This window comes from Lutjanus erythropterus, chromosome 19, assembly GCF_056507025.1.
Source record: "Lutjanus erythropterus isolate fLutEry1 chromosome 19, fLutEry1.hap2, whole genome shotgun sequence".
NCBI classification, from domain to species: Eukaryota; Metazoa; Chordata; class Actinopteri; order Lutjaniformes; family Lutjanidae; genus Lutjanus; species Lutjanus erythropterus.
The window spans coordinates 17,755,284-17,782,110 of NC_139335.1; the positions used below are offsets into that span (position 1 = coordinate 17,755,284).

The 26,827-nt window shown below is 40.7% G+C and overlaps 1 protein-coding gene across 1 annotated transcript in view; it reads right to left on the bottom strand.

Annotated features, from left to right (window-relative positions):
• Positions 1-3,389: 3,389 nt before the first annotated feature.
• Positions 3,390-26,827, bottom strand: part of lmtk2 (lemur tyrosine kinase 2) — a 31,212-nt gene continuing 7,774 nt past the window's right edge. The window contains exons 2-14 of the mRNA XM_084744930.1: positions 24,987-25,120; positions 24,638-24,791; positions 23,865-23,941; positions 23,417-23,535; positions 23,010-23,097; positions 15,989-16,119; positions 11,668-11,752; positions 10,629-10,750; positions 9,690-9,839; positions 6,118-9,193; positions 5,898-6,030; positions 5,281-5,535; positions 3,390-4,187 (exon numbers count right to left, since the gene is read on the bottom strand). Of these exons, the coding sequence (XP_084601056.1) occupies positions 4,159-4,187; positions 5,281-5,535; positions 5,898-6,030; positions 6,118-9,193; positions 9,690-9,839; positions 10,629-10,750; positions 11,668-11,752; positions 15,989-16,119; positions 23,010-23,097; positions 23,417-23,535; positions 23,865-23,941; positions 24,638-24,791; positions 24,987-25,120 (4,553 nt within the window). The 3' untranslated portion in view covers positions 3,390-4,158. The remainder of the gene's footprint in view (positions 4,188-5,280; positions 5,536-5,897; positions 6,031-6,117; positions 9,194-9,689; positions 9,840-10,628; positions 10,751-11,667; positions 11,753-15,988; positions 16,120-23,009; positions 23,098-23,416; positions 23,536-23,864; positions 23,942-24,637; positions 24,792-24,986; positions 25,121-26,827) is intronic.

A 26,827-nucleotide genomic window follows, 5' to 3' on the forward strand; every position in this document is an offset into this window, starting at 1 on the left:
AGCCACTAATACAGTCTCGCAAGGCATTGTGGTTCCAGGGGAGGGGCCCTTGCCTGGAAACTGGGACCCCCTCCTGGAGCTTGAACTGGGAGGAGAGGTGGAAGTGGTCCTTGCTCCATGGGGCTCAGCTGGGCACAGCCTCAAAGGACAGCAATGTAGCTGCCACCCTGTGGGCCCCATCACCCACGGGGCCAAGCATGGGGTCGGGCGCTGTGTGAGCTGGGCAGTGGGCGAAGCCAGGGGAAAGCCCGGCATGCAGACACCTGCCTACACAGCCTGTAGAGGCCAGAAGGGCTGCAGTTTCAGTGATCGCTGAAGCAAAAACCCAGGAGAGACTTGGCAAAACCTTCCTCTCCAGTTGTAGAGATTCAGTGAGGTTAACAGAGCTTACCTGTAGCCTCACGTGTACCTCTTCACCTGCTCAGAACTCATCACCCTTGCCAATGATGGCAAAGTTGTGTGTAAAGCCAAACTATATCTAAAAGACACCTCGAACTCTCTGTAGTCCTGGCTCCTTCCCACCTCAGTGATCACATTCCAGATCCTGAGAGCCAGTTCTTGGAGCCAAGGTTCATTTCATTGCCTGGCTCAGCGACTGGGAAGTCTCCAGACCCCGACATATTCACAGCCTTACTATGTGCCACAACCACACAGAAGCTAGAAGTTCATTTGCATTTATTTTCATATTAAACAGTGTAATTATAAACATTTCATTCAATTACACTAAGCATGATAAATATGAAGTAAAAATATTTTTAAAATCTACAAGTTTAAAGGACAGAATGATTTCACATCTCCTTTTGTGTCTTAATTTAACTGCTTTTAGCTGACGACTGTGATATGTTCCTCTGATCAACTCAGCTTTAACTTACAAAATGAAACCTCATACCTAGAACTCAGTTACATCATCATTTCCCATTTACAGACAGAAAAAAATAACATTTACATACATCAGTACAGTTCAACATTAAGTTACATTTCTCAAATGTGCAAGATTAAGCAAATGTATACTGTAGTCAAATAAAACGAGATTTCCTTAAATAAATGTTCAAGTTTAACTGAAGCACAGGCTGCTGGTTTTTAACAGAGGTTAACATTGTCTAAGATACTGTACAGTGCCTTCTGCATGGGGCGGGGGAGGTGGACTTTATCTACTACAGGTGAGGTGACAAAACCATTAAATGATTGAGTCATTAAGAAGAACCATACAGTAACTGTATAACTAACAGTTTCAAAGAACTGTGTTTTTATAGCTGTACATGGAAACTGTTGCTGTTTGCATTATGCTTTATACAGAAACTACTCTCTCTCACTCACACACACACACACATGCACACACACATCCCCAACCAACCCTGTACAGCCACAGAGACGATGTATGGCCTGCAAATGATACAATAATGAAATGCTCAAAATTGCAACTGGACAAGGGGTCCTTAAGGAGGAAAATGCCATCTGAACACGTTAAAGGGATAGTCTGGATTATTCGAAGTGGGGTTGTGTAAGTTACTTCTCCATAGCCAGTGTATTATCTACAGTAGATGGCAGTCAGCACGCCCCAAGTTTGGAGAAGCAGCAGCAGTACCGGAGTAGGAAGCTAAGCAATGTACTGCTATGAACAGGGTCAGCAATAACACATATTATCACCAAAACAAAAAAAAGAAAAAGAATTATCAGTTTAAGAGTGCTATTTTCACCATGTTACCTTGCCATCAGACAACCTTTTCCAACAGGACAACACTATTTTACATAAGCCAAACATCACTCTGTCCAGACCAAACAAACTCCAGTTGTAAAATCGTTAATTTTACCCTGCAGAACATGTTAGTTGCTGATCTACTGCTGCCTTAACTGGTTACTCTGTTTATGTTATTGTATGACTTCATTGTTTTAAATGGTTAGTTAAGATTCACTGACATGGAACAATAACACAAACTAACCAATTGAGGCAGCGGCAAAGGGCCCAGACCTGTGATCTACGAGGTAAAACAACTGATTTTGCCAATGGAGTCTGGTTGGCTTGGAGAGAGCAATATTTGGCTCAGAAAAGGCAGTAAAGCAGTGAAAATATTATAAATACAGCATACACTTAAACTGATACTAATTTTTTAGGTGGCTATTAACCTGTGAAACTCAAAATCACTTTAGGTGTACACTGCATTTAGTGTATTTGTGAATTACTGTCATAGCTTAACCTTACCATCAGACAGCATTCTCTGACAAGAAACCAGTTAGAAAAGTCAAATCTTGCTCAACCAGATTCCTTTTGCAAAATCAGCAATTTAACCTCACAGAACAAAGGAGCTGCTAGTCTAGCTAGTTAGTTTGTTTCTGTTATTGTGTGACTTTGGTGTTTTAAAAGGTTAGCGTGGATTCACTGAAGTCACACAATGACTAATATAAACTAGCTGGTCGAGACAGCGGTAGACCAGCAACTCCCATGTTCTGAAAGTTAAAATGACTGATGTTACCAATAGAATCTGGTTGAGTGAGAGAGTGAAATTTGGCCTTTAAAAAAGACTGACAACAGGGTAAACCAGTGAAAATAGTCTAAATACGCTTAGGTGGCTAAAATACATATTGCTGCAGATCCCCGTCCACAGCAGAAAATTGCTTTGGTTCCCAAAACTGGGGTCATCTACTGCAATTAATACACTGACTATGGATAAATACCTCATACAGCCCCACTTCAAATAATCTGAACTATTCCTTTAAGGAGGAAAATGCCATCTGAACAAGTTAATTAAGTTTGACACAAAGTAAACAAAAAGGCAGACAACTCTGTTCCTGACACTGAAGTCGATAACAGCAGCAGTGTTTTTTTTTTTTTCTTGTTCTAGTAGTGAAGCTTTAAGTCCCTGCACATTACCAAAGAAACGCCGACGCGTTCACCAGGTCTTCCAATGAACTCAAATTTCAACTGATTAATGAAACTCATTGCACATTTGTTAACAAACACCTCATTAACATTTCTTCATTCTGACATTTAAAAAATAAAATCTCCCACTTTTTACACAATCTCACTAAATGTGTGATTTTAAATTTTGTAGTGATATTAAAATGGAGGAGTGCAGCTGTTTCTTTTTCTTTTTATAGCATCACAGGCACTGTGATAAAACCCAGTGACAAGTAATTGGGACAAAACCAACCTCCTGCACATTTTCAGAGCATAAATGAAGCATTACAAAATGAATAAGCAGGTTTTTCCTACTACCTCCGTCAGGATTAATGGCAATCCTTATCTAATAACACCAACCATTCTTAATGAGATGTCTCAAAAATATGAAACTACGTAGTGTAAATGTTCCTTTAAAACATAACTAAAGGAACATACAGTGTGTCATCTCCCACATGAGGGATTTTTAGTTAAGGTAGTTATCCAATCATCCTATGCGTGGATGGCGCTTCCTAAATTTCAACCCTTCTTATTCAAATGCTGCTACAGAAGGATACCACACGTAGGTTCTCTCCAATTAGGAGACCGTGACTAACACCCAGCAAGAGGTTACAGAAAAACAAATCACTCTTCCAAAAAAGAAAAAAAAAGGCAACCACTGAAATAATCGCACAACATGAAGGAGCAAAATTAAACGTTAGAGAAAAAAAAAAAAGCTTGGATCTTCAGTTTTAGGTCTGCTGAAATCAAAGAGCTTATTCCTATTTGGCTGTAGTGATAAGTTTGCCAGCCCAGTGTGTTGAATTCAGAACATAAAAAGTCTTCTTTTTTTCTATTTTTTTTTTGGTGATGCAAAAGTCCTGGAAAAGGAGTGCACTTTGACACACAACAAAAAGAAGCAGCCAAACACCTGGAATGTGCTTGATGAGTCTTTAAAGCAAACATTTAGGAACATGTTTTTCTTTTTTTTTTCCCCAAGTGGAATTGCACTGAACTGAAATCACACACACTGATGTAGCTGGAGAGGTGATGTGGCTCAGACTGGGACTGGGCCTCGTCTGTCTTATTTGCTGAAAGTCTGTTTCACGACCATTGTTCTCATGGCCGTCTCCATGTAGGTAAAGAACAGTTCTGCCTGAGAGAAGCATCCGCGGTTTGCCCCACAAACCACGTCATCTGTCCTTATTCAGCAGTCCTCCATTTCCAAAAAGTGCGAGTATGAGTTTATTTTTCAATAGTGTGATGATGAACAGTTTATCACACTAGTCCTTTTCTCCATCTTCACTGCTTCCTGAGGTGAACAAAGGAGGATACAAAGAGTTTAAAAATGTATTCAATTGATTGATGAATACTACTCAAACACATGTATTTAATGGCTCAATGAGCATGGCACATGGAAAATGTTGTAATAGTAGTTATATACCTTTATTTAAATATTAAAATTAAATATTATCTAAATAAATATGTCAATAAATGCATATGATTAGATTAAAGGGCCAGTGTGTAGGACTTAGAGGCATCTTGCAGTGAGGCTGTAGATTGCAACCAATTGGTTACTGCTAACCTCACCGTCCCCTTCCAAGCCTGTGCGTGAACATATGGTGGACGCAAAAAACGCTCAAGGCTCTCCCTAGAGTCAGTGTTTGGTTTGCCCATTCAGGGATACCCAATAAAAACATGGCGGCGCAACATGGTGGCCACTGTGGAAGAGGACCAGTGCCCTCTATAGATATAAGCAGCTCATTCTAAAGTAATGAGAACACTACATACTTGTCGTTATTTACTAATGCAAACAGATTTATGCATATTATATTCCATTCCAGCTTTTATAGTTTCCTAGGATGCTGTCAGAAAATTTGCATAAATGCAACAAGAAAGCATGGAGAAGAATGAACATGAGACAGACTCCAATGAGCTATTTAAAAAAAAAAAAGAGAAGTTTGTACTGAAAGGATGGACTACGTCTGTTGCAGGGACATCGTTTGGGTATAAAAATTCTAAGATGGACCAGAAAACTGTACTTTGAAAAGTGTTTTCTTTTTACCTTTTAATTTTTTAAATGATCCCAAATAAACTGAGAAAATGAATCAAGTATGAGAAAGTACTTTTTGAGTATATAAATCAAAATGAAAACAAAAACAATTTATTTACTATATTTACAGATTGAGCTATGTTGTGATATGTATTATTATCTGAATATAATATCTAAATTGGGGTGTGAGATTTTGGTCATCTTGTGCATAGATGTGACAGAGAAAAGAGATCAAAGTGGTATCAAATTGCATCTAGGAAGCAAATAGGAGTATTTCCCAAGATCTCAAATTATTCTTTTAAGCTTGTGTGAACACCTGTACAGGTTGGGTGTGACTGCACTCTCAACTTGCCTCCTTGTTCGATGTCAGAGTCCGTGAGATGCGTGAGGGAGAAGCTGGCGATGCTGGCCGGTGAGATGGAGAAACGGGAGTAGTTTGAGGAGCTGGTCCAGCTAGGCTCCAGCACGCGCCCTACTGCGGGGGGAGGAGAGGAAAAGCGAGATGCTGCAGATGAGGGCATAGCCTTTGACACGGGGTCTTTATCCGTCTTGGGCAGGAAGGCAGGTGCAGGGGAGGAGAAGTCATCATCCCACTCAAAACCACCACCTGCAGGGATTTAATGAAAGAGTCAGGACAAGTGCAACCCTGATTCCCAAAAAGTTGGGACACTGTAAAACAGAAATAAAAATAGAATGCAATTATTTGCAAATCCTTTTCGACTTATATTCGACTGAATGCAACATGTTCCAAAAAAGTTGGGACAAGGGCAACAAAAGTTCCTCTTTGGAACATTTCACAGGTAAACTGGTTAACTGGTAACAGGTGATAGTATCATGATTGGGTATTAAAGGGGCATCCTTGAAAGACTCAGTGTTGCAGGCATCAAATTCAGTTTATCAGTTTGAGCATTAAATGGTTTGTCTTTCAATTGAATATAGGTGGAAGCAGCTGTATGTTGTGGGCTTTACCTTCTTCATCTGTGGAGCTTTCAGAGTTGGTGAAACGGTTCAGGTAGCTGGCAGTGGGCCCTGGGCTGCTGAACTCTGGTACCTGATTGTTTGAGCCTGAGGAGTGGTCACCCAGTTCCTTGGTGGGGGTCTCCTAAATCAGAATGAGTTGGATTTCAGTCAGAAAGGCCCTATGAAATTTCTTACTATAGCTGTACAACAGAACAGACAATAGTTTTACCTGGTCAAACAGGTAGACAGTGACATCATCGAAGAAAGACACGGCTCTTCTGGAGTTATCTGCATTGTTCCTTTCAGGAAACGGAGAGGATGATGCCTCGATGTTCAGGGTGGTGGGTTTCAACAAGCTCTTCAGGTTCTTTGCACTGGTGTCATCTGAGACAATAAGTGGTACTGTGTGCACGGCATCATCCTCACTTTCTGAGCTGGAGCTGTGCAGCTGGTATGCACGAATGTCATCATCGGAGTCATCGCTGTTCTCGTCCTCCTCGTCTGCATCTACGCCGTCCTCCTGTCCATCTAAACCCGAACCATCCCGCCTCCCAAGGTAACGCCCCTCCATGTCCGGCTCTTTTATTTTATGACCATCACTGGCGTAGGTCCTGCTTAGTTTAGCATGACCTGTGCTCTCGGCTGATGGCTTTGACGGGGTAGCAGAGGGAAGATCTAGATTTTCTGATGGGTCTGGTTGATCAGGAGATGCGACATCCTTTAAGACCTCTGGCTTGTTTCCATCTTCATTATGATAGTTGCTAGACTCTGTCACCTCCTCCTCACATTTCACAGTGAAATTTGCCTCTGGTAATATGTCCCCAACATGAGGATCGGGTGTTTCTCCATCAGCCTTTGCTTCAGCAGCTTCAGAAGACTCTTGCTGAGAAAATAAAGAATCTACATCCTTCTCCACGTTAATTGCCAGTGCTGGACCTCCAGCAGCTCCACTGACCGCATCAGTGGAGTTCCTCAGCCATGTGACTTCACTAGAACCTCCTGCAATCATTTCTTCAGATTTCTTCTCAGGTTCTGATTCATTGTCTGAGAAGTAGGCAGAGTCTCTGTAATTACTGCCCATGAGTGGCTCCTCAGCGGGGACTGCATGATCTGGTTGCTGGCCTTCAGTGGGATCCTCACTGTGAGCATCCAGCAGAACACCCTCTACCTCAGAGATGATGATTTCTGGTGGAACCAGATTTGTTGCAGCTGCGGGCTCTTCTGTCTCCTCTTTCTCTTCTTTGGCAACGCTCAAGCCATTTTTGACAGGGGAGTGGTCTCTGACATTAGGTTGAGAGTTCCACTCAGGAGACTCCAGGTTCTCCGTCTCATATCCACTGTCAGATATTTTGTATGGAGGTTGGAGTTTGTGTTGGGCTATTTGAGCACTTAGCTCTTCTCCTTGCTCAGCTAGCCTGTGGATGTCCAAAGAGTCTAAAGAGTCTGGTGTCTCAGCTGAATTATCCACAGTCGGGAGAGTGGTGGACATACTGTCTTCCAGTAAACTGTCCTGGCTGATCTGGTCCAAAGATGGCCCAGAGACCAAAAGAGAAGATCTGACAATAGGGCGCCCACTGGTATCCATAAATGATTCCTCTTGGTCAGACAGAGTGGTTTCCAGTTCTATATCTGCATCCTCAATTAGTTCACTCAACAGGTCATTACTTGTTAAGTCTTCACTGTGTCCATTGTCTGAGGACAATGCTTGGACTTGCAGGTTTTCAGGCATTTTACCTTCTATGGGTTGAACATTATCTTTTGAGGTTCCAAGGTCATCTTCAAGGCTGGGAATTTTGGCATCTGTGCACAATAAGTCTGTAGTGGCACTTTCAGAGAATGCAGAGCTGTGGCCATCAGTTTCACTGATGATAATCTCAAACCTCTCTGAGGTAGAATCAAAACCAGAGTCTATACCTCTGTCTGAGGATTGCAGCAGACCAAGGTCTTCGGTGGAAGAACTATTTCTAACTGGCAGCTGGTTGCTTGTGTCATCTTCTGTGACCACTGTAATGAAAGGCACCAGTGTTTCGTTTTCTACCAGAGACTGACTTAACTCCCCCAAACTGGCACTTGGAGAGTCTAAAAGTTCTTGTCTTGAGGATGTGCTACTTGCTGCAGGTTTAAAATAAGTGTCTGCTGTGGTTAAGCTGCCTAAAGTCTCTAGGTTGTCCCAAGAACTCATTTTGAATGCGTCTTCTGGTTCATGGGCTACGCCAGGTAAAAGAAAATTCTCCCGCGGACTTGAGAAACTGGACCCATCTTTCATCAGGCTCTGCTCTTTGAGAAACGTGAAGTTGTCAGCTAGCTTTTCAGTATTCAGAAGCCTCTTCACGTCTGTGTTCTCTCCCTCTGCTACTTCCACAGAATCCGCCAAGTGAGGGGCTTCTGAACTATCCCCTAAAAAAGAATCCCCATAGCTTTTATCTGTGTCCACCTCCTGGACTTCTAAAGGTGCACCTTCATGGAAAGGGTTCCCGTTGCGCTCTGGAAGCTCCATGAAACTGTTTCTCCATGAAGGGGAGTCCTCTTGCTTGGACTCCCCTTCAGTGAAAATGTTGGTGTGGTATGGACTGTCATTTTCAAGAGATGACCAGATGTGGCTGTCTGGTAAATAGGAATCCTTGGAGTCAATACTTTGGTGGAAAAAATCCGCATCAGTACTAGACTCATCCAGACGGACATCTTGGAGAACGACAAAGTCTTGCCGGCCTGAACTGAAGTCCCCGTCTTGCCCTCTGTTCCCATCTTCCCCAACAGTGCTCTCCCCTTGTTCTTCCAGTTGTATGTAATATTCATTTCCATTAGTTGGCTTTTGTGCATCAAACACTGGTACGACCCCAGGAATTCCTGAAGGAGTGTTACCACTTTCTTTGCCTGCTGCTCTGGCTGCAGGATCGGGGAAATGGGCCTGGATGTCTTCACTGGAAACAGGAAAGAACATGCTGTGATAGTTCAATGTTGTGTCCATGCTTGAACGTCCATGGGTGCCATCATAGTGGTCGTGCTTGGCTGCCTCCCAAACATATTCAAAGCTGAGACCTTTGCTTGTTTCAGTAACGGTAAGAACTTCATCAATCTCTTGCCGTAGGGCATCGTCAGCAAACTGTTCCAAGATTGGGAAAGAGGAGTGGCTAACAGTGGTCTGCCGTGTGGAGGGGTTAGGCTTCAGAGCATCCCAGCGTTGTTCAAAATCTTCTTCTATGTCCTTCTGGCCTTGCATGCGCAGATAGATAAGTAAACGGTGCACTTCTTCTGCTGTGGCCCGCCTCTCTGGAGACAGCCAGCAGAACTGCAGGACCTCATACCTGCAGTTAGAGGGAAAACAGGCATGTATTTTTCAGACAAGATACATTTTCATTCATACACGAAATAACTTCAAGGGACAGTCTGGATTATCATGTGTTTTGTGTGGTAAAATTACTGTTTTTTCTAAAGGAGTCTGGTTGAGTGAGATGTGGTTTATATAACTGTGGTTTCCTGTCAGAAACGGCTGTGTGACGGCAAATTAAAGCACTGAAAATCAATAACAAATATTCTAAATATGATTTAGAATGATTTATTTTTAAGTGGCTAAAATCCATTTTACTGCTGACCCTGTCCACAGCAGTACATTGCTTAGATTCTGTGCTGGTACTCCTCTCTGCTTCTCCAAACTGGAGGCGTCTCGACTGACATGTACCTCAAACAAAGCCCTTCAAATAATTCAAACTATCACTTTAAAAACCCTGACTTAATGAATATAACTAACATACTTTGTTGCTTTACAGTACTATTAGTATGTTGTTTGTTCTAACAACTCACCATCTGTCAGAATAAGGAAGCTCCAGCTGTGGTTTGAAGAGTTTGACTTGTTGATCCTTGATCACATGATTGAGAACCTCCCGGTCAGACAGATGTGGGTACGGCTGAGAAGCACTCTCAAAGAGCTCCCACAATGTGACCCCCAAGGCCCTACAGACAATCAAGGATAACAGAGCTGTTGGAATTTGCTGCAGGACCAAAGTTATCTTGTGCATGCCAAGTTCGGCAAGTGACCTTAAGCTCTTGACCCAAAACCATAAAACTTCATCAGACGAGTTGCTATAAATATCCAAACCCACAAAAACAGTCTTGTAAAATACATTACATCATTCAAAAAGCAGATATGATAACAAGAACCAAATTTAAACACTTCTTGGTCTTTACATGAAAACATTTTGAATCTCAACATATTTTTATTCAGGGGGATATCTGGCTCTTGTATCTACAACTACCTTATGTAACTCTGAAATTTATGACAGCATTTGGGCAATGAATTATCAAGTCAGGGAGGGGCTGAAAAGGCTGTACAGTGTGGAGAGATGCTTCGTTGGTGCAGTGTCAGTGTCTTTTTTCCGTCTTTTGGAAATGACCCAGATTGTTTGCAATTTACAAGCTCTGGAATTAGCAGAAAGGGCTTGTTGTCTCAGCAATGAGCCAGAGGTGTACTGCAGATTACTGTCATTCTTTACTTTGTGTCATTCTAAACACACTTCACATATACATTTTGATTACAGGACATGACTCTAGCTTTTAAATGCTACCTTTCTTCTTACAATATGCAAGAGGATCATATAAATCTTTCCTTCTTTTTCTCTCAGGAGTATAAACTTATAATATATTTGGATTAGATTCAGGTTCACTCACAGTCATTATGAGTAATGAGGGTTTTTTTTATAAAAGTCCTCTAATGTCAGTGAAGAGCTACAATCTGGTACCTACCACACATTGCTGGGCTTGGTCTGCTCCACAGTAATCACACCCCCATGGCGCTCACCCACCAGCTCAGGAGCCAACCAGCGAAGGGGAGCGAACACATCATCCTCTGTGATGATGTAATCCTCCTATAGTAACATTGTAAAACATTTCAGTGACACAGGCTTATTTGCTGCTTTTAAAACCATTACTTTTTGGAAAACACTGCAAACAATTGTGCAAATACAACATCATCAAAAAGCACTCTAAAATAAATGAGCTAAAAGAAACGTGCTTGTTTATTAGCTCCCACTCAGGCAGTCCACCCACATAGCCTCTCCTTTCTTTACAGAAATAGATTCTGTGGGTGACCTTATCTTATGAGTATTAAATTCAGACAGCCAAAGTGACGGGTCAGCAGTATTTAAAGAATCCAGCAGACAGAGCTGCCTGAGGACATTTGCAGCGTGTCGAGTTACAAGAGAAGACGATCTTCAGTGAATATACAATTGATCAAAAGGCAAAGACCTGCACAACCCACGTCATCTTGAGCTGGTGCTACGAAGATAGACTTTCACAGTGACTTCACCTCAACTAATAGCCAAACATCAGAGAGGCAACTTAAGTTCATCAGTAGCACAAAGTGGAGTGATTATCTTAAGAAGGAATAGTTAATAAATTATGTTTTTCTTAATGCCTGCCACCAGGTCAGATTCTTCTTGAAATCAGATGAATGTTTACATTTTCCCAGGACAACTTCATATATGTAGTATGTTAGTCAGTTATAAAGAAGCATTTGTAAGGAGATTTTCCTTTGGATAATTTCATTTTTGATGCTACAGTTTGTGGTTATGGCAGTGGAATCCCAACTGTGTTTCTTCACAGTGGCCTGCAAAGTTAGCAAAATATGAAAAGTCCTTGTAGTTGCTTCAAGAATAAATCTACAATATATCTTAAACCAGTCTATTGTACAGTGTAACCTGGTTTTTACAAGAAAATGCAGTACCATAGAGTAATAATGAACTTAACAAAAGGTCCAGGCAGAAGATATTTGAAATGTGCTTACTTTGTATCTGTATGGTCCAATTCCGTAGTCTCCTACTTTGACTGTAAGATCTGCAGTCAGGTAGCAGTTCCTCAGAGCCAAATCACTGTGAGAGAACAGGCAGAGACATCAGCATGACACATATCGACAGATTAGATAGTTAAAAATTCACAAGTAGCAAATATTTACTGATTATGAAACTTGTAGGCAAGTTTGTTCAGCCTGTATATTGTCATTTATGTCAAAAAATGAGTACAGCAGTCCAGCCAGCAAGTTGGAGCCATAGACTGTGTATTAAATAGGTTGAAATCTTATTTAATATACAGTCTATTGTTGAAGAGAGTTGTGTACCATGCCCCCTCCTCTCCAGGCTCGAGGAAGCTTAGGCAGGCTGCAGGAACACTGCAGTAGCACAAGATGAGCACAATATTGTAATTTCACAATAACAACCACCCACAAGTCCTACACTACACAGTCCTACAAGTTGACCAGCTGTTTCTAAATGTCAGTTGGCTGTCAATGTGAAGCTAATCTCACTATCCTGAAAACAAAAGCCCACTGATTTGAAAATACACAATCTGGATTTTGAGCTCAGTGACCGCTTGCCAGACTCCATTAACATATTGCTCAATTTAACTGTTATAAACATCTACTCCTTCTAAAAGATTATTGATGATTTCTTATGACTCATATACAGACACTTACTTATTCTGTAAACGTTCAGCATTCATTTGAACTCTAATTAACATGAAATGGGCAAACATTAACATGAGATCAGGGCTGGAATGGAAATTTCAAAAGAATGACACTGCAGCCGTAGCAGGAAGTATTTAAACTTGGCATGTTTACAAATCTCTAATGATATATCATGGTCATTTTATGATTTATTACTATATATATGTATTACAGATTTTTCCTTTAACGCAAAGACCAGGGTGAAGTTATTAAAAAATCTATCTCATCAAGATCAACAAGGAACCCACTATCTGCTCTTAACCCAAGTCTAAGATTACCTCATAAGAACCAAGGGCAGGGAAGTCTGCCAAGGTCGGGCAAATGACTTTGCCAACTATAGGAAGTTCTTCTGTCACTTGCTTCTGCTCTTCGCCATGCAACAAGCACACATGCAGGGGCTATTCCTGACTAGTGCATACAGCAGCAGGATATAGTTTCTAGAGGGAAACACAGGCTCTGCAGACTGTTTGTGGGGTTGCCAGGAGAGGGCATAAGAAGCTCCGAGGTTCTCTCTGGCCATTTAGCTGCCATATGGTAGTTCATTCACACTGAAAGAAGAGGCAGGCTTTGGTTTCCCTTTAGCCCTGTAGCAATCCCTGTGCATAAGTTCCAAGTCCTTTTTACTCGTCTAACGACAAACACTGCTGACACCAGTGTTTTTGTGTGCACACGACCCAGCTACTGTCAGACCCGCTGAAACCTCTGTAAGATAAATGGAGATTTATTTTAAACTGTCCTGTCCCCTGTCCTGAGCTGTTGGCCGAGGCCCATCATACAGTGACAGCAGTAAGGAAATGAATCCAACATCTTAACCTTACAAGGCTAATATGTGGCATGGCAACAATCAATCAAATACTATTGCAGCTTATTGGTTTCATCTGTCTTCAAGAGCAAAGGAAAATAACTCTGGGGTCAAAACTTAATGTCCACTATCAAGAACTGTTAATAAACCAGATTTTTATGTGGCAAACTAAGCTAAACAGACTACATACAGTTTTAGCTTGTTTATAACAATGAATACAATGAGAAGGAGTTGGAAAAAAGACTGGTTTATCTGCCTTTTTATAGACATAGTTCAGGTTGGAAAAAGTCAGATGAGCAGAAAACAATAATTTGCAAATCCTATCAGACTTCAGTGGTTATAAGTTTTGGTGATACTCATAAAGCTTGAGAAAAGGTTTAGTTTTGTTTTCCTATTCATTATTCCAGTTTTGCACATTAAATGCTATTAAAATTCCTCTGCAATGTATGTGAAATATGCCTTGGTAATACAGTTAAGAGTACAGTAACAGCTGCCACCCAGTTGCTATACTAGGGCTTTACCCCCTCAGAGACACTTGTGCTGGAATACCGGAATAACTCAAATTTTTCTGTCAAACTAAGCTGTGATTCTGGCTTATTAAATGTTTCTGTAACTGTTATTGAAAAATAGGATTTCACAACACATGAGCTAAACATAAGCTTTTCAAAACTGGTGAAAGAAAATGTTCTTGGCAGCAGATCAAGAGATCAAGACAACCCAGTAAATATTCACAAACATGGCTCATATTAAACTGACAATGTAAAGTCTGAATTGTGCCTAAAAAGAATCATCATCCACAGTTTCTGAATGAGAATACATTCATGGCACAGAGACAGTACAGTATGTGTTTTGCTCTTTTGCAGTACCATTCTCACCCTTGCATAGCAAAGCTGAGGTTTCAGCTTTGGATATCAGCCCACACAGCACTTGCCCCAAGGGTTTTGTGTCTGTGGTGCTGCAGCATCAACATACCTTCAACTTTGCCAGCAGGTGGCTGCACTCTGAGTCATTCAATTTGTGTAAACTTTTGTTATGACGCCAGACAAGTTTTAGAAAAGTGCCACAGAAATATTTTTACGATTGTATATTAATTTAGTCCACATGGCGGGAAGCCTGTAGATCTCCCTTTATAAGTTGTAACAAGGATTAAAACACAACGCTCAATGTGAGGCTATCCTCTTACACGCAAAGAGCAGAATCATCATATCCTTCTGGCAGCGGACAGCTGACACTGTGGCAATGCATGGGAGCTGTGTAATTGGAACTCTCTGAGCTTATTCTGAGCATGCAAAATAGAGCTGATGAGCGGAGCATCGTATGTTACCCCCGAGCCTCACGCTCCCAAAACCCCCTGTACCCCACTGGCTGCTAGTAGCCAGACATCCAGTGCTCGCAGGGGTAAAAATGAAAACGAAATGCAGCCTCTCTGCTGTACACACCTTTTTTGGAGAACACTGCTACTCCTCAGACTGGTTGGACAGTAAGCACTCAAGTAAAACTAACTGTTGACCCAAGTCTTTACAAACATATTTTATGATGTTTGTGGCTATATATTTAGCAAGTGACATTACATAGCCAGTAAAATGACTGCTTACTAATCGTATACCATGAGAATTGTATTAGTATGCCATTATGTACACATTTAGGGAGATATATTTATTCTATGTAACATTAAAATGCTAAAATGTATTAAAATATACAAAATTTTGGCCAAATCTTTCATTGAATGCTGCTACTAGGAGTTTTTAACTGCTTCTGAAAAAGTCTCAGTTTAATACTGATGCCTCTATATGACCTACATAAGTAAATGAGACCATTCATGAGGAGATAATTCTATTTCTGTATAGCTCTTCTTAATGCCTGCCATAGGGTTCAGATTCTCTATGAAACCAGTTGAAACAAGCCTGTGTTTACATTTTTCAAACGGAGTCATTGTACTTTGTGGTTATTAGGGTGGAAACACAACCACTTTTGTCAATATTGGCCTCCAAAATCAACAAAATATGAAATTCCTTGTAGTGGTATTAAATGTCATCTAATTTAATTTAACAAAGACAAGTTACATTTTTACTAACACTATGACTTATCCTCTTGTATTAAAATTCTAATACTAAGCTTATATATAACAATACAGGTATACAGTATAGGTTTTCTGAATTCAGTAATAGACATTTCATTAAGAGAACTACTTATCTAACTAATTACATATTCATTAAGGCTATAAAAATCCACTTTTACTAAATGGCCCTGCCATAGCTTTAATACAATGAGGTTTATTAACTACACTATATTCCGTCTATACACACATTACATACACGCATTATCATCATCTTCCCCTGAGTAAGTCTGCACCTGTATTTTTACCTCTGTGATTGTACACTGGAGGGGACAATTACTATCATTAATATTATTTTACATTTTTTATTTGACATGTTTGGCTATATATGCATGTTGGAGTGGATGTTTGTATAGTTTTTTCATGTTAATAAATTAATTTTCAAAAATAATTTGTCCAAATGTTCAATACAGCTGGAAAGGGAAAAAGAGGGAAGGAAATGTATACACTGTATCGTTGATTAAAACAAAACATTAGGCTAAAAACTTCTGATCTAATAAATTAACCTGATGCAAACAACCTTAAAATGTTGGCTTCAAATGTGTAATCGCAATGTTTTGTGTCTAGCTGTCACTAACAGAATGAGTGTTACCCTAAACAGTTGGAGGAGAAAAACAATGCTTAGCTTAGTGGGTCAAAAACCTGCAAGCTTGCCTAAGTGCTTCAGTGTTGTGATTCTGAAGTGCTACCTGTGCAGGAAGTTGTGTTTGTGAAGGTGAGTGACACCAGCAGCGATTTCACAGGCCATCCTCTGCAGCTGCAGCAACTCAGCGTTTCTGAACATCCAGTCCTGCTGAGACAGATAGCCCCGCAAATCTCCCTGCAAACACACACACACAGACAGACACACAGCTGTATGAGCACATCAATATAAAAAAATGAACATTCAGTAAATCCAGAAGAATTTTATTTGTCTTACAGCAATAGCAGGAATTTAACAAGGGGTTGTAGTTAAATGCATTGTGCATGGGCCGCCACACAGGGGCAGTAGACTCTCCTGTTACTGTCCCCTCAGCACTTCTCACTGCTGATGTGTGAGAGGACCAAATAAGGGTAACACTGTTTAATGGACCTCTATGCTGTGTCACAGAGATTTATAAATACAAGAGTCCAGCTCAGGTCAGGTGAAATAAACTGTGGCTATGTCCAGTTAGATTCTGGAGCTCACAAGTGGAGAGGAGACAGGCACAAGGTGTCCTGTGAGGGAAGCAGGACATGGCACTTTGAGTTAATTAATTACACCCCAACATAATAAACATACACACATGGTTAGAGAGCGGTATTAAATCTCATGTTACCAGTGTGACTGATCATGGTATTTAAGACTTTGGAACAAGGAGTCACTGCGGGGCTCTTTGTAGTTGGACATTTGAATTACAACAAGGGTCTCAGCTGTGTGCAGGTTCACAACCCAGGCCTGGTTGGGAATGTCTGTTGACACCTGTAGTTATCATTCACCAGCATTTTCCACCAGTACATCAGTGTATGATGGCTGAAAAACTGTTGATAAGGTCGACTGTAGTCTTTCTGTCCTCTCATCACAGTGTGTGAAAACAAAGTAAAAAGGCTGTCTCTGAACAGAGGCCTCTTAAAGGTGAAATCTGCAAGATATTTGCTGTTATACATCATAAAACGACTGTGATGCATTCCAAGTTGACAACAATGCTTCAACTGCAATGTCTTCCTTTGAAATTTCTATTCAGCCCATAAATTGTGTTATTGTTTACCTGTTTCAAGTTAGAGTTCAAATTAATGCTGAATGTTCACTGAATGAGTAAGTATCTGTTGATGAGTCGTAACAAATCATTAATCTTTTAGATGGAGTAGATATTTATAACAGTTAAATTTAGAAATGTGTTAATGGAGTTTGGCAGGCAATAAGGCAGGCAGTCTCTGAATTCCAGCTCAAGTGTGTATATTTTCAGAGCAGTGGGCTTTTGTTTTCAGGATAACGAGTTCACTTTTACATTGGCAGTTATAAACAGCTGATAAACAACAACGTTGCACTCATCTTGCGTTTCTGCACTCTGCCTGAGCTTACTCAAGTCTGGGGTGGAGGGGGCAGGGGGAAACAACTCGCTTCAACCATAGATCATACACTAAGTAAGATTTCAACATGCACGGCTGTTACACATTGCCCCTTTAAGTTATGTGTGCTTTTGAGATTATGTTCACAGAGTAAAGTGAAGGAGACTCCTGATTAACCAGAACAGAGCTCCCCTGAGGAATGAACTAGAGTAGTACATACTGTACACAGACACACACACACGAGTCACATAATTAGAGGCATTTTTGTTAAAAATGTCAAGTCACATGCACTTACTGAGCATGCAAGTTTATTTGTGCATCTGTGTGTTTACAAAGGGTCTGCTTTTCCCTGAGCTATCTCTCTGCAAGCAGCTTAGATCAGTCGTCTTACATAAGCAACATGGTTCACTTCAAACACATTCATCTCTGCACAAACACACACACAGACATAAAAACACACGCAGCTCTGAGAAGCAGTCTTCAGAGAAGAGCTATATTGAATGTATGGTAAGCGATACCCTCGCTGGCTGTCTTTATTTGTGAAGGCTCTGCAACAGGTGATTAGGTCTGTGTTTCAAAGGGGGGAGGGGAGGGGGGGTTCAGTGCTGTTAATGAAACAACATTAACTGTGAAAGGCCAAAACAATTAAGCCTTGTGTCTGACCCGTGAATAAACAAGAGTGTACCAAGTTGCCAGATTCGTGTCTGGCTCAGCCACCACATGATTTACTTATGTAAAGAAAAAATTCAAGCTATTCAAAGTTTTTTTTTTCTCTGCTTGTGGATACTAGAGGAAGGCTATTCTAATTACTGTTATATAATCTACTGGTAAGCTAAACAAAACAAGGGAGCTGTTGAAAGAAAAGTGAAAGCCAGGATAAAGCACTTTGAAAGGTGCAAAATTTAGACAAACTACAGCCACCAATAGTGTAACCAGCTGTCTTTGTTAAAGGACCAGTGTGCAGGATTTCATGGCATTGAGCAGTGAGGTTGCAACCAACTGAATATGACTTGCCCCAGCCTCCCTTTTAAGTGAGCAGAACAAACTACAGTGGCCACAAAATGTGCAAAAAATGTGAAAGGCTATATGCATTTGAGCAATTTGAGCTTTTTTGTTTGTTTGTTTGTTTGATTCAAACCCTAGACCATGGGAGAAAAAGTTTAGTCACGCACTTCTAGACACATTTTTAAGTAAATTTAAGCTGTTCCTGCTCATCAAGATAGTGCCATAACAAAATAACAAATAAAATGGAACCTTAGACCTAAATGAATAGAGCTTCTGTAAACTGAACACAGCACAAATGTGAGTCTTTAAATTAACATCCCTGACATATGAAATTGTACTCTGAAACTGTCAATTTTGAGTTTGAGTTCTGACCCTTTGTAGCTGGTCACTGAGGAGTGTTGATGCCAGAGTGGCAGACTGAGTTAGCAAAGTGAAATCAGCAGCTATTAGCTTATTCTCACAGATTACAGGAAATATATGACTTAAAGTATAAGGACACATGTTGTTTTATGAGAAATAAAATGGATCGGTTGGACTAATGGACTAATCTCTAGTTATTTATACATATAAAAATCAATTCAGCAATCCAAAAATTGATCCAGGAATTTTTATCTCCTAACCCTAGTAGAAACATGGCATCCTTCAAGGACAATGACCCGCCTCTTATGTAGATATAAAGAGCTCATTCTAAGTTAAAAAAACAACAACACAACAATTCTTATTTTCAGGTGATAATACATGAATGAAAACATTACATCCCATTTCTTCCATATTCAGCCAAGAGATCATGCTTACACACTGGACCTTTAAATCAATTCCAATTTGAAGAATAGTGCCTAAAGATATAAAATTAGCCTACAGAAGTTAAAAAGGACACCAACCATATAAGGACAGCTTTACCCACAAGGTGAATAATAATGCTCAGTATACCTATGGGCAGAGCATGGTCAGTAACATATAACTTATTCAATGCCATGAGAGTAACATAAAGAGCACTTCCAAAACACTACGAGGATTGTTTCTTTAACGATCATAATAAATAAAGGAGATCAACAACTTTTCGAAAGCCAAAAGTCAGCTGGCTCAAGTCTGAGACCCTGAACCAGAGAGGGGTCTGGCTAACATCCTGACCAGGCACCAGACAGGAGATCCATGCATTAGAAGCTGTCAGTCACACTATGGTATGTGACATTCTGTGGCCCCTGCACCAGTTGCTTGATGTATTTTGATGTCTAAAATGCTTTGAGTCAGGGTTACCCGGCACGGGTGATACAGGACGGAAAAACGACCATCAATCACCACGCTGTCAGAGGGAACGTCACAGTACATTGGCTTTTTGGGATCCATGTTGTCCACTGCGCAGCTGCAGTGTCACATTTCATGTTTGGGCATTGAAGAGGTGATTGACATGAACTGAAGTAACAAGAGGCCACCGACAAGGCGTCTTTTAATTGAATTCAACACGGAAGCAGGTTTGATGCCTTTATTCCACATGAAGCAAGTGTACATTTTATTTCATGAGCAAATACTGCAAATCAAGCTTGCCCATTTTGAAAGAAAGCAAACAAGTGTTTGTAAGGCAAGATCCTACTTGGATGAAGTCGTCAAAACTCTTTATCCAGCAAGGGATAACAAGCATAGACATCACTCAGTTGTGCTACCCTCACACATTATCACCTTCAACAAACAGGACCCAGTCTTCATCATGCTATCTTCCCTAATGACTCATGCACACTTGTGATAAGTCATTCACCTTGACTCACTTCCATCTCCTGTCAGAGACATTACAAGAGCTGGCTAGGAAAGACCACAATGCCACGACACCTGCCAGGCCTGGGCAGCTGACAATACCCCCGGCCCAACAAAGTTATGCAATGTCTGGCAACATGTGCCAAACTGGACCCTGCTAGACGCGTTACCGGGTCGGGGAAATGGGAAGGCAAGGTGGGGGTGGAGCGATTCTGTGACACCTGAGCAGCAGAAATGCATTTCCTTTTTCTTACAAGCAAATAAAACATGGCTCTACATCCAAGGAGTGGAAATGAAAACCAGACTGCACACAAATAGGGCTGGGCAATATTCCTTATAAATATCTTGATATATTTATGCTGTTCTCTGATATACAATCTATATTTTGACAAACTAATCTCGATACACATTTAGTCTAAAATAACACACCAGAATTCTCAAATAAACATATGATCTTTTACAATATGATACACTGCTGTAAATGAGCTCAACCTTAAACATCTACAGCAGTAAAATACAACAAATATTAACCCAAAATATCTTTATGGTAAGTTCAGAAATGTACTTCATTTTCACTGTAATGCAGCCTTTAACACCAGGAAAAGACAATACACAACAACAAAATGATATGTAGTCTCATATCACGATATTGATACAATACTGATGAACTGCCCAGCCCTACGAACAAGCAACTGATACATTACACAAAACAGATTTTAATCCACCACATGAATGTGACGTTTCCCTCTACAACAGCTGTGAAATCAAACGTCTTGGCTCAGGTTGTGTCAACTCATTCATGGTTACCACAAAAAGGACATCCTGGCATCAAGCAGTAAGTGGACGGACATGAGCCCATCTTGTGCACCCAAATACACCTGGGTGTAACAGGCAGACGCACACAAGATTTACTGCTGCCCGGCTCAGACAGGGCTCATCAGATTCAGCAGTACACTGACATAGAGAGGAGTGTACAGTGAATGAGTGATTGTTGACACTCAAAAATGTTTTAAAATGTTTTAATTCAACTTGATGTCTACCTTTAACACTGGGATTACACAGTTTCATTTCACAGATTCACAGAGAATTTGAGAATTTTGACCTTTGACAACCAAAACCTAATCAGTTCATCCCTGTGTGGACTTAGAAGTGAAATTTGAAAAAAATTTATCAAAGTGTTCTTAAGGTATGGCGTTCACAAGAATGGGATGTACAGATCAACAAGGTGAAAACATAATACTTCCAGCCACAGCTGTCGTCAGTGTGGAGGCATAAAAACATTTTATGTATTAAACATATAATAACTTCTTTTTGGGGGGTGTACTTGGGGCCAGTGGACACAAGCGGCTAACATATAATTGCTTTTTAAGCTGATATAGTGTACTTGAAAGCAACTGCTTATTTAAGCATGCAGCCATGTTGCCATCTGGCAAATTTAAGTCTAATATTCACACTCTCTGAGCACCACTTTCGGTCTCCAACAACTCTTGAGGAATATATCTGGCTCTTCAGCTGTTCACTAAAAACAGCTGTCCTATGTGCTTGAAAATGGCAAATTAAGAGTAATGAGAGTGACCCAAAACAGAAAAGTTACGGACTGAACAGCTTAACAATGAGCTCAAACTCACTATAAAGCACTTTGAAGCCAAGAGGAGCAGCAGAATCAGAAGATTATTTTACATTGTAACATTCTGGTGGGAAAAATAACTTTTTTTTTGTCCACCAGCCAAATGGCTAGAGAATGATCAAATTTTAGCAAACACTCAACAGATAATCACTGTTTTTTGGCTGTTGAGTGAATTAAGACCAGACAAATGGCTGGTAGATGTGCTTGTTTGGCCCCGGTTACACTGTCTACACACTGTCATTTGATACATTGTTATCATTATACATTGCCCTTATAACAGCTTTAAGAAAAATTGAAAATACTTATTAGTTGCATCTCTAGTATGGAGTCTAACTGCAAGTCAATCAATATAATCACCCCTCAGGCTGTACTGAGGCTGTGTTCGTAATTATTACAGACTGGATTGCATTAAAATGTGCAGTGTTTTCTGTTTTCTTGATTACTACAGAAAACAGACACCAAGGTGGTGTGTATTTTTAGAGTAACATTTTCGTCACTGGGCACCCCGCAGGTTTCTTTAGGAATAGCTTAGTTTACTTTAGACTGAAGTCAACAGTCTCCAACATACACAAGGTGCTATCCGTAAAAATGCACAAACACAGCAACTGGCGGAGCTGACACCAGAGGAGCGTAAATGGAGCCTGTTGCTTTACTGGGTGAGGTGGGAATGTGAGAAGTCCCAGGCTTAGACGAGAAATGCAACTTCGGCAGGGGGGGTGGGGGAGCAGAGGAGGAGGGAGGGGAGGGAGCTCCCAGTAGACGAGGCCCGGCCCACAAAGGATAGATAGAGAAACAGTGAATAAATCAGCTGCCACGATGCATTCTGAGTCAATATGTGAAGATGAACAGAGGGGCTAATTTGGGACTGAGACAGTAGGTGTCCAGTCCAGATGGTCACTGGGGTGGGACAGCTATGCATGCTTGCTGGACAGTATTTAAAGGGGTCTTGCCCTCTGAATTTGTGAGCTTAACAGACTGACAAGAGCTAATTCTCAGATTTCTCAATTGATGAACCCTTCTAAGTGAAGAAGAGCTGAGGTAGCAAGAAGCAAATAGACAGACTCTCAGTCCTTCCACACATGTACACAAAAACTGCATGTCAACCAGCACAATATCACAAAATAAGATCACACATGTAAGATTTATAGTACATTATTTAAATCCAATGAACGTCATATTATTAATTGTGGTTACAATTGAGGTTTCTTTAAGTATCATCAACTATTTTTTAGATTAAAACTAGGGGTGATGGTGTATTTTGTGCTTAGAAATAGCATTTAGTAAAGCAGGTGGTCACTCACCATTTCACAGTACTCAAAGACAAGCAAGAAGGGAATGGCTTCAACACACTGCCCCAGGCATTGGAGGATGTTTGGGTGCTGCAGCACTCTGTATAAACAAAATAAAATGAAACCTGTTCATACTGATGCTAATTATGACTGCAGTAAGATTTAAAATAACACCTTAAAATATCTGTAAGATTTGAGAAGGGGATAAAAGTCTAATGCAATGTGTGAGAGAAAAGGTAGAGGGAGCTGCTGACATTACTGTAATATCATAGCTATTTTTGTCCACATGTACTGTATTGCATGCCCTTCCACACACAAAACAAAACACTACCAACAGTAATATCTGAATTACAGCTAACTTCATTCAAAACAACTCAAAAATAATAATGTTCTTCAGTCAGGGGGGTTAGGGTGTTTACCTGTATGGATCCCCTTGCTGCAGGAAATCATTTTGCTCCTTGGCACTTGCATTAGCTTTTAACTCCTTCACCACTACCCTGGCTCCACCTGGATCTGTGTAGATTTCACTCAGAAGAACCTGTGAATACATGACAACACTTTAGACAAGATACAGAGAAGCAAACCACACAGCATTTACGCCTCAGCAAGTTAAATAGAATATTCCACTGGGCAGGTTGAGGATTATTTGGAGAACATATATATTTACTTATTCACATTAAGATGGAGAATATGTGCACAACCCTTCTGTTATAACAGAGCATATATCTAGCCTGTGAGACAGATGACACCCTCAGCACTTTATCACTAAAAGGCATGTAGTTTAAACATATGTCATGAAACATACCCCAAAAGTAACATTTAATTTTTTTTTTTTTTTGGCTAAACTAAATTAAAGAAAAATCTTACCTGGCCAAACCAGCCGTTGCCGATCTCTTGGATGTAACTCAGGCTGTGACGTGCTACCTGGAAGCCTGTGGATCCCTCTGTGAAAGAACCCCAAAACCATGTTAATTAAGACTGTACTAATTAGCACCTTCAGCATTCGTTGCTCATCAGTCCAAAATAGTTGGGATGCTGCATAAAACATAAATAAAAACTGTGTGCAATGATTTACAAATATTTTTCAACCTATACTCAATAAAAATACAGTACAAAGACAAGATACTTGATGCTCAAATTGATAGACTTAATTGTTTGTGGTAAATATACACACACTCATTCTGAACTTGAGGCCTGAGACAGTAACAGTAACAAAAGACTGGGAAAGTTGCAGAATCTTCAAAAAAGAAACAAAAAAAACCACCTGAAAACCCCATGAACAGGTTAAATGATGGTAGCAGGTGATAGAATCATGATTGGGTATGACGGGGGGGTCCTTGAGCCAGGGGCTCAATCGTTCACAAGCAAGAATGGGGTGAGGTTTACCACTTTGTGGAAAAGTGTGGGGGTAAACAGTTTAAGAAGAATGTTTCTCAACACACAACATCTTTTTCAAGTTTCTCTCTGCTTAGCTCAGCAAGACAATGCCAAATGTGTTGCTGTCTTTCTGTCTGATACCCATTTAGTCCCTACCCCCTTCTCTCAAGTGGCCTTTTGCCAGGCCACCATTGTATATACAAATTTGTTCTTTATGACTTGCCTGTTTAATAAAAGTAAGTAAGTAAGTGCATGTGTCTGACCTGTGATGCGGGCAGGAGGTTGGAGGTGTGGGGGTCCAGGCAGAGCCACAGGGGACACAGCAAGGGTGTACACCTCAGCTGGGGACTGCATAGAGGGTGTGTCCTCTGCTGGTGGAGTGAAGTCAATCTCATCATCAAAGTGGTCCTCAAACTCCTATATCAACAAAAAGCAAAGAGTGGGTAAAAAGAGGTGTGCCATGATACTACAGTGCACATTTTTCACAACAGAACCTGAATTCACAAACACTGTCTACTACAATCCGTCCCCACTATGGATTCATTATGTGTCGCCCACATGAGAGGAGGTGGAGATGTGTCTGTCTGGCTACCTGCCTACTGGGACTCTCACCTTGAAGTTGATCTCTCTCTCCTTGCAGCAGGTCACGCAGTTCACTAGCAACACCACCAAGGCCACAAGCGCTGTCAGCGATACCACCAGGGACAGGTAGAGAGACACAGACAACGTGTCCCCTGTGCTCCCACCTGAAATGAGAAAAACAGACAGAAACTATGCTGACTCATTCATTGCTGCACTTCAAATTTAATCTGGAAGAGAATGAAAGGCAGCATCTGACAGCCTTCACAAGCATGAACATAAGTGTGTTTGACAGTAATATAGCACACCAGGAGTGTACTGGCTCTTCTTCTAAATCCACCCACAACAAAAGCTTGACAACAAAAATAAACTGCACAGCGCTCTTACAATGCAACTTCTCGAGCTTCGGGCTTTCTTTCACCAGAAAGTATTACTTCCCTCTGCAGAGTTTTAAAGGGACAATCAGAAAGATTTGTCAGTTCTGTTTGCAAACACACAAGTTACATATTGAGTTTCATTCCCAGGACATCAAATACCCATGTTTTGGGTTGGTAAAGCATCCAAGCACCGCAAAATAATGAGATAATGAGATAATGAGATAATGAGATAATGAGATAATATGGAGGTATGGGCAGAGGGTGGGGTTTTGCAGGTATAGGCATTGACACACATTTCTGGTGGGTTATGGGTAATGATTAAGAGGGATTTGCTTGGTAGGAATCTATGTGCATGTGTGTGTGGGGGGGGGGGGGGGGGGGGGGGGGCATATTTTGCATTTAACACTATGTAGACACAATAATTTAGACTGAACAAAGACGGGATGTTTATGATTAATCATTAATTTCCATTAGAAATTTAACTGATTAAAAATTTATTAACCTTCAATGTATGTTTTATGTACAGTTTCTCCACAGCCAACAGGTTTTCTCATGATTTGGTTTGGTCTGTCTTGTTTATCTAGAAATGGCAGTAATTGTGCCCCATTTGATATTATTTTGATCCATTTGTTGAATAAGGACAGGTAAACAAGGACAGCTGTTTTGAAGAGCTTTATTGTTTTAGTATTCAGGCTGGACAATATATAGATATTATATTGATATCAGGATATTAGACTATATATCATCTTAGATTTTGGATATTGTTATATCATGATACATCATAGGTCTGTTGTCTTTTTCTGGTTTGAAAGCCAGCATTGCACTGAGGTCAAAAGTCAAAAAATCTCATTGTGTTAATAATCTAAAAGCACCAATAGTCATCTATACAATATTGTCACAATATCAACCATTATGTGGTCCAAATGTAGACTGGTGTTTCTCAATGCCCAATATGACATCTTTAAATGTCTTGTTTTGCCCACAATGCAAATATATTGAGTTAACTGCCATAAAGGAGTAGAAAATATTCACATTTAAGAAACTGGAATCTTTTTTTTTCTCCTTACAAAATTACTCAAACCAATTAACCGTTGCACCTCTGATTGGTTAAGTAAATTTGCAATGTTCACAATTTCTGCAACCATGACGTGACAATAATTGTGACTCTTCAGACCAGACCAAGCAACCCCTATCCCTTATAAGTCTTTCACAGAGACAGCTGTAGGGGTTTCCTCTAGCTGATAAGCAGCTGATGGTGCAGCAGCGGTGACAGCAGGTGTGGGCCCGCGCCGGTGAAGATGCTGCTGGCCCAGCAGCCCGAGTGTCAGGACTGACAGCGGCCTTGCAAACCCACCCACTGTGTTGCTCAGCTGCTGCTCGCTTTCTACACTGATGCTGACCAACACACGCACACACACGCACGCACACACACACACGCACACACAGCTGAAGAATTCCATTTTAGTGCAACCGATTTCCAATTTAATGCTTCACATA